Consider the following 8038-nt stretch of genomic DNA (forward strand, 5'->3'; position numbering starts at 1 on the left):
ATCACAGAGAAAATCTGCTTCACACTGATTGTCAGTGTTGGGAACTTAGGTAGTTGTTCTTAGAGTTAAGAGTATTTTATAGAACTGCGCAGTATATATGTTTAAATATTGGGGATCAACTCTATATAATTGCTGATCATTTTTGTACTTACAGTTTATAAGGAATTTCACCCATATTACCATTTCCTCATTGTAGGAGGTAGGTAGGGTAAGCATTAGTGGGATGTCCCCATTATTTCTAAATATCCTAATTATGTTTTTAGTCAATATCTGCATGATAGCAAATGGTAAAAACAAACGATTCTTGTGTTCAAAGATTTATGTAGCATTAAAGTTTTTCTGCTCAGGTGATTATTTTTAACTGCCTTTACTTTTATTACTCACAATAATTTTTTGGTGGGGATATATAAATGATCATTCTGTATCACCTGAACATTTGATTCTGACTCTGTATGTAACATTAGGAGCATAGTAGTAGGAGAGAGACAAAAATAGATGAAAGTGTGGAAGGGAATGAGGGGAGGAAGAAAGGGAAGGAAGCACAGGAAGGAAGGAAAGAAAGCAAAAGAAAGTGAAAGTACATAGAGAAAGAAGCAGTACAGTTATATTAACTCTGTATAATTATACTTTTTTTTTTCTAGTACTGGGGATTGAACTTGGGACCTTGTGCTTACCCCAGCCCAATTATACTCTTTAGTTTTGTAAAGTTTCTCTCAAATACACTTTACATTATTTATCTATCTATCTGGCACTGGGTTTCAAACCCTGGGTCTCATGCATGTTAGGCTGTCATTCTGCTATTGAGCTGTATTTCCAATTTCCTCACTTTTATTTAATTTATTTTTTCTTTGTGCTATTGGATCCAGGGAGAGCTGATATGTATCCGTAGCTCTTTTTTTTTTTTTTTTAATTGTTTAAATAGAGACAAGGCTTCTGTAAGGTCTTGAACTTGTAGTCCTCTTGCCTGTGCCTCCTGAATAACTGGGATTACAGGCATGTGCCACTGTGTCTGGCTTCCCTTATTTTTATTTTAAACACTCTTATCCTTCCGAGCACTTACTTAGTACTAAGACCTTTTTCCTCAAACTATTTCAAAGTAAATCCTCACTGTGATGCCTCATCATCCTAAAAATTCTGTCAAGTACAAGGGGTGATAAAGATATATGATGAATACATAAATTTTAAAAACTCTTACTACCGTAAAAAACACATTACTAAGAATGATAGGATAGTTGTATTTGAAGCAAGATGAATCATTTCTTAACTTTTTGGCTAAGATCAAATGAAATGAGAGGGAATATTTTAAGTACTTGGAGGGGGATTAATATCAATGTCTTTTAGTGAACTAATTTTAAAATTTTAAATATACATCTTGTTGATTATACCACAATTGATCAAATGTTTACAGCAACTTCTGTGCATAGAAATATTATGGTATGTCCTCATACATCTTATTCATCAGATATGATACTATGCAACTTTTGGCTCTTCCTCAAAGTCAAAATGACCAGAAAAGGCAAAAGTTTTGAATCAATTCAGGCTATCAAGGCAGCCATGATAGTGAAAGTAGAGACACTCACAAAAGAGGACTTGCAGAACTGCTTCTGAAAGTGGCAAGAATGATGGGATAAATGTGTTCAAAGACATGGACATATTTTGAGGTGGATTAATGGCAGTGTGTCTTTTACTATAATAAGTTTTTATTTAAATATTCACCATATATTGTGATCATATCTCATAGCCCCAACAAAGACTTTGCTATAAAGTTATTTTCCTTTGTAATTATAATATTTTGACAAGATATTTTGAAACCATTAAATAAACTACTCTTACCAAACTTTAAATTTATTCATTTATTCATACACACAGGCTATGGTTTGAACTTCATCCCTGTGTTAATGCTGAGCTCTTTTCTATCATTATGGAAAGAAACTATAGTACTAAATTTTCATCCTTTTTATGTAGTCTGTGGTTATAGAAAGACTAATTATGGTTCTTTTATTTGTTTTAAGTTTTAGAATATATTTTGTGTGCCAGCAACTTGAGATATCCTTATGCAGAACTATTCCCAAATGAAGGAACTTATTGTTGAACTAAGACTTAATACATTTTATAAGTTGAATATCAATAGGAGAATCAAGGAATAAAGGTAGTTTTCTATAGTTGTGTAAAAAATTGGGAGTTGTAAGGTGTTGGGAATATGGTAGTTGTATACAAAAATAGATAAAGTACATTATTTAGTTAAAGAAGTAGAGATTAGCATAAAACACTGATGGAAACGAGATGAAGGGATTTTTCTTTTTTTTTTCAAAGTTTTATTGATAAACAGATAGCAGTGAGACAGTTTCAAATCAAATCAGAAGTACAGTTTCAACAAATAATACACTGCATATATTCTTCTTAGTGGTTAATTGCTGTACAAGATGCGGACTTGTGATCCTATTTACAAACACCATTAGAACAAATCATTCTATTCATTAAGAGAATGCAACTATATATCTATCCTAACCACTTTGAATACACAGATACAAAATGGACATTCATCGGTGTACCCCATATTTTCTAAGTTCCGTTATTGAATATTATAGGTGTGTAAACTCAGCAAAATATTCTAAAAGAGTCCAGTAGCCCATAATAGCATTGGGTCTTCTGTATAACTGGCAGTGTCAGAAATTATTGACCTGAGTCCCCCACAGCTCAACATAACAACATGGCTTTATTTCCTATATTTCGTCTTCATACTTTTCTACTGGATGGTTAAGACCAAGGTAAAGCAGGACCTATGCAACAAGAGTTGTAGCTTTTTGGTCTGAGAAGGTCAGTGAAATGCCCTCAGGATTTATCTTGAGATCCTGTACCTCAGATTGTAGAACCTTTGTCAGTGCAGACATGTGGATGAGTCACGGCCATTGCTTGGCCAATGTGCTCTCTGTGAAAGCCTGAGAGAGTGTCTTCTCCCCATGTGACCTCCTTAGGCACACTCTACATCATCGATCACTTTCCTCTTTGGCCCCATAATCTTCTTGATCAGAAAATTTGCGACACTACCGAGGTACATGACGTTACAGTACAAGTTCTCATATGTCCTGAGTCTTAATTGACCTTAGAAGGCTAGGGCCAAAATGTTGGCTTTCCTTGTAGCCCTCCTTTTTCTCTAATTTTGGTCTGCAAACTTAGGTTGTTAACCATCCAGAAGACAAGCTTATTGTTATTATCAAACGATTTAGGCTATCAAGCTTAACCTCACTATCTCACTGCATTTCAAACATCTTAGGCATAATAAGGAACAGGTATTTTTCATCAAGTATTGGTATGCTGGACACTAAGTCCCTACATAATATGATAAAAAAACATTTAAAAATTAGATTATATTTTAAAAATAGGATAAAGAATTCTATACTTCTCAAGGGATTTTTCTGATCTATACATTTAAACACGTAGTTGTAGGTTATTATAACTAGGCTGAACAGTTTGGCATAAGAAAAGGGAACAGGGCATAGTAGTAAGTAGTAATCATTGGATTACATATTATATTTCAAATACTATTTGAAAGAGTACTTAGATATATGTTCTTTATAAAGTTTTGCCTTATGAAGGATTTATAAGAAGATTTAAATTCGATAAACTGGAAAAGCACTTTAAAATCTTTTATGAAAAGCATTAATACTCACATTAACATTTTATGTAATAACTCCAGCATGGAACTAAGCTTTCTTTATTAAGTTATTATTATATTTTAATATATTTTGTACAGAGTTTGCAGGGTCTTCAGGATCTACAGAGTCTCACTACATAGATCAGACTCATAGTGACGCTCCTGTTTTCAGCCTCCCAAGCGCTGGGATTACAGGCGCGTGCCACTGCGCCCAGTTTTAATCACCATCTCAGTGCCCCAGGGCCATCACAGGTCACTGGGGATCAAATCTCGGCTGCTGCGCTCTGCCTAAGCAGGTGCTTTAGTCACTGAGCTATCTGGCCGGCCCTTCTATTTTTTATTTTTATTTTATTTTCATTTTATGTATTTGGTACAGGGTCTCACTACACAGCCCAGATTTGTAGTGATCCTCCTGTTTTCAGCCTCCCCAGCACTGGGATTACAGCCATGTACCACCACACACTCCACTGTAGGCTCAGCGCGCCCCAGGGGTGGGAGTGGGGCCGGTGCTGGTGCTGCATACAGATGGGGGATTGAACCCTGGTTCCTGAGCTTGCCAAAGCAGGAGCTTAATCGGCTGAGCTATCTCACGGACTCTAAGCTTTCTTCTAAGGACTGTTAATTAGTTCATAAAGATCACTTAGTAGATGATTGAAAGAGATCATGCACAGAGGGTTTGTATTTATTTATTTATTTTTGAGGATTTTTTTATTTTTTTATTTTATTTTATTTTTTTTATTTTAAGACAGGGTCTTGCTATAGTGTAGGCTGGCATTGAACTCACATAGGTAGTCCAGGTTAATTTTGAACTCACGGTGATCCTCCCTCTCCAGCTTCCTGAGTGCTGAGATTATAGGCATATACTACCATGCCCTGTGAGAGATTGAATCTAGGGCTCTCAAGTCAAACCAATAAATGTATTACACCATATAAACAGCCAAAGATAAAAATCACATGATCACCTCAGTAGATAATGAAAAAGCTATCGACAAAGTTCAGCATTTATTCATGATAAAAAACCTACAGAACATCAAAATAGATGGTCTTTTTGTTTGTTTTTAGGGAAGGGTCTACATGGTGTTTAGGGTCTCACTACTAGATTGGACTTGTAGTGATTCTCCTGCATACAGCCTCCCAAGAGCTGGGATTACAGGCACGCGCCACCATGCCCAGTCTCAGTTGCCATCTCTCCACGCTCCGGGGGAAGGGCTGGCACAGCAGGCCCTGGGGTTCCCTGGCCCCTGGGTCTGCAAGCACGTTCTTTAATCTGCTGAGCTATTTGGCCAGCCCTTTTTTCAAAATAGATAGTCTTTATCCCAATCTGAAAAAGCCATCTATGACAAACCAAAAAACAACATCCTACTAAGTGGACAAAAACTAAAAGCTTTCACTCTAAAATCAGGGGAAAAAAATCTGATAAACATGAAGCTCGTAAAAGCATTAAAAAATAAGATTTTGTGGGCTGGCAAGTAGCTCAATGGTCTAAAGAGCCTGCTTAGGCAAACTTAGGCAGGCTAAGGGGACTGAAATTCCATCCCTGGCACCACATGGTATGCCAGCTCTGCTCTCAGGGCAGGTGGAGCCGCTCCCCCCAAAATATATATATGATTTTATAAAGATCAATTAAATGCAGAGAAATATATAGGGCTGAAAGCAAACAGAATTATAGTTTGAAACATGCTACTTTCCTGATAAAACATTTAACGAAGAGTTTAGAGTTAACATTGAAGGTATTATATCTATAGTTATCAGAGATTTAGTATTTTTGGAATTTTTAAAAGACTATGAAAGATGATAACATTAAAATTAATATTCTTCCATGTTAGGTCTAAGATGTTTGATATTCAGACAAATAGTAAGGTTAAGCTCAACTACGTATGTTATAGGGTAATAATATCATTAAGCTTCTCTTCTGGAGGGTTAACAACTTAAGTTTGCAGACCAGAAATTAGAGAAAAAGAAGGGCTGCAAGGACAGCCAACATTTTGGCCCTAGCCTTTCAAGGTTAGTGAGGACTCAGGACATAGGAAAACCTGTACTGTAATATCATGTAACTCAGTTGTGTCCCAAATTTTCTGAGCAAGGAGGTTATGGGGCCACAGAGGAAAGTGGTCAATGATGTAGAACGTGCCTAAGGAGAGTCACATGGAGAGAAAACATTCTCTCAGGCTTTCACAGAGAACAAATTGGTCAAGCAATGGCCCTGACTCATCCACGTGGCTGACACTGACAAAAGATCTACAAACTGCTGTACAGGGTTTCAGGGTAAATTCTGAAGGAATTTGACTGACCTTGGCAGATACTAAAGTTACATTTCTTGTTATATAGGTCTTGCTTTATCTTGGTCTTAACCATCCAGCAGAAAAGTATAAAATCGAGGTATAAAAAGTAAAGTCATATTAATATAATGAGCTGTAAAAGGCTCAAGTCAACAACTTCTGACATTGCCAGAAGTGACATTATCCTACAGATAACCCACTACTATTATAGAGTACTGGACTATATTGGATTACTCTGCTGAAGTCACGCACCTACAATGTATGAATGGCAATGGAATGCACATCTCTGATAAAAGTAAACTAAAAAGGGGATATAAATGGACCATTTTGTAGTGGGAAAAAATACATATCTGTATATACAAAATAGCATAAATATGTAGCTACTTTCTCTTAGTTCAATGAGAAGAAGGTTTTGAACTAATAGTGTTTAGACAAGATATCATGTCTGCATCTTGTACTAAGAACAACTACTACAAAGACAACATTATCCAATGTAGCAATTATTGTAACTGTGCTACTAACCTGTCTTGAAACTATCTCATTGCTACTTCTTTCTCAATAAAATTATTAAAATAAAAAATTAATATTCTTAAATGCATCTCTGAAATATACTCTTATTTGTTTATATTTATTCTTTGTGTAGACTTGGCTTATCGGCAAGCAACTCATATTGCAGAATTCAGAATAAAATAAAATGCTCATTATTTACCTTGATTTTAATAGTTATAAACCATAATAAACATAAATAGCTGTTTGTTCAAATTTCCCCCAATAAATAATGACAAAATTGTGTTTGCTGTAAAATACTGTTTGTTGTAAGTCACAGTTTGTAAAGACACTTTATTCATACAACAATTATCTTTTTTCCATTATTACAAAAAAATTAAATACAAAATAGTATGTAGCAGCAAAGAGCGACAGTAAATAGCAATAATGCCTAACTAGTTTGCTTAGACTACAGCAAGTCCAAGATGGGTACTTGCTCCTTATTTTTATGAACTAAAATTGTCCCATTATTTTTCTTTGCAGTTTTTCTTCACATCTTTTGGTGCCAGGGATAGAAGTTACCTCAGTATATTTAGGTTGTGGCAGAACGTATTATTAGAAAAGGTAAGTGTTTATGATAGAGGCAAGTGCTTATTGTAGTAAGATCCTTTAATGTGCACTTAAACAGAATTTATGAAGAGCTTTTTTATTTTGAATATGATTTTGACTAAATTTTTGAAATTCTAAGAAGAAGCTTCAAGCAAAACAAGAGGAATAGTTACAAGTGAATATGTTAAGTGTAACCCCCAGATGGCCATCAAGAAAATATTTTTTAAATATAATAAAAGAAATATCAAAAGACTGAAAATATTACCTGAGAAAATACATATTTGAAACACAAGGAGCCAATAGTGCTAGAATAAAAGTGCACAAGAATATGACATGGAACATAGATTATTAAATAGATCATTAAACACTGGTTTATTAGATACTTTAATCAACAGGCAGTGGTTGGTAAAAAGAAGAAAATATATGTTCCAACTATATGCTATGTGTATATAGTTGATTCAAAGACAACTAGACAAATTAGATTCAAAGGTACTGAGAGTAAAGAAAGGAAAATGACATTCCATGCACATAGTAGCCATAAAAGAACAGAAGTGATTATAGTAATAACAGACAAGATAGATTTAAAGATCAATATTAATAGCAACAAAGAAGAGTGTTTGATAGTGATAAAAGGGGCAATTTATCTGGAATTCCTAGCAATCATAAACATATATACATCTAGTAACAGACCCCTAAATTATAGGAAGCAAATACTGACAGAATTGAAAGAACAAAAAGTGAATTTCAGCAATAATAGTTGGAGCCTTCAGTACCCCACTTTTAGAACAATGAGATGATGACTAGAACAATGAGATGGATGGTCAGCCTGGAAGTGGAAGACTTGAATAACCCTGTAAACTTAATCAGAAAAAATCCCTGTGATACTCTGCCCAATAACAGCAGAAGATACATCTTTCTCAAGGGCACATAAACAGTCTCTGGAGAATTCAAGCACCTATAGTATTTAGATGCCAATAGAATATTCACCTCTGACAGGACAAAAAAAAAA

The 8038-nt window shown here is 35.0% G+C and overlaps 1 protein-coding gene across 1 annotated transcript in view; it reads left to right on the forward strand.

Moving 5' to 3' along the window:
• LOC111817276 (GRAM domain-containing protein 1C-like) overlaps positions 1-7044 on the forward strand; it is a 74832-nt gene extending 67788 nt beyond the window's left edge. Inside the window, exon 4 of the mRNA XM_023717651.1 lies at positions 6964-7044. Within this exon, the coding sequence (XP_023573419.1) occupies positions 6964-6995 (32 nt within the window). The 3' untranslated portion in view covers positions 6996-7044. The remainder of the gene's footprint in view (positions 1-6963) is intronic.
• Positions 7045-8038: the final 994 nt, after the last annotated feature.

The sequence above is a fragment of the Octodon degus genome, unplaced genomic scaffold (assembly GCF_000260255.1).
Source record: "Octodon degus isolate 3935 unplaced genomic scaffold, OctDeg1.0 scaffold00053, whole genome shotgun sequence".
NCBI lineage: Eukaryota > Metazoa > Chordata > Mammalia > Rodentia > Octodontidae > Octodon > Octodon degus.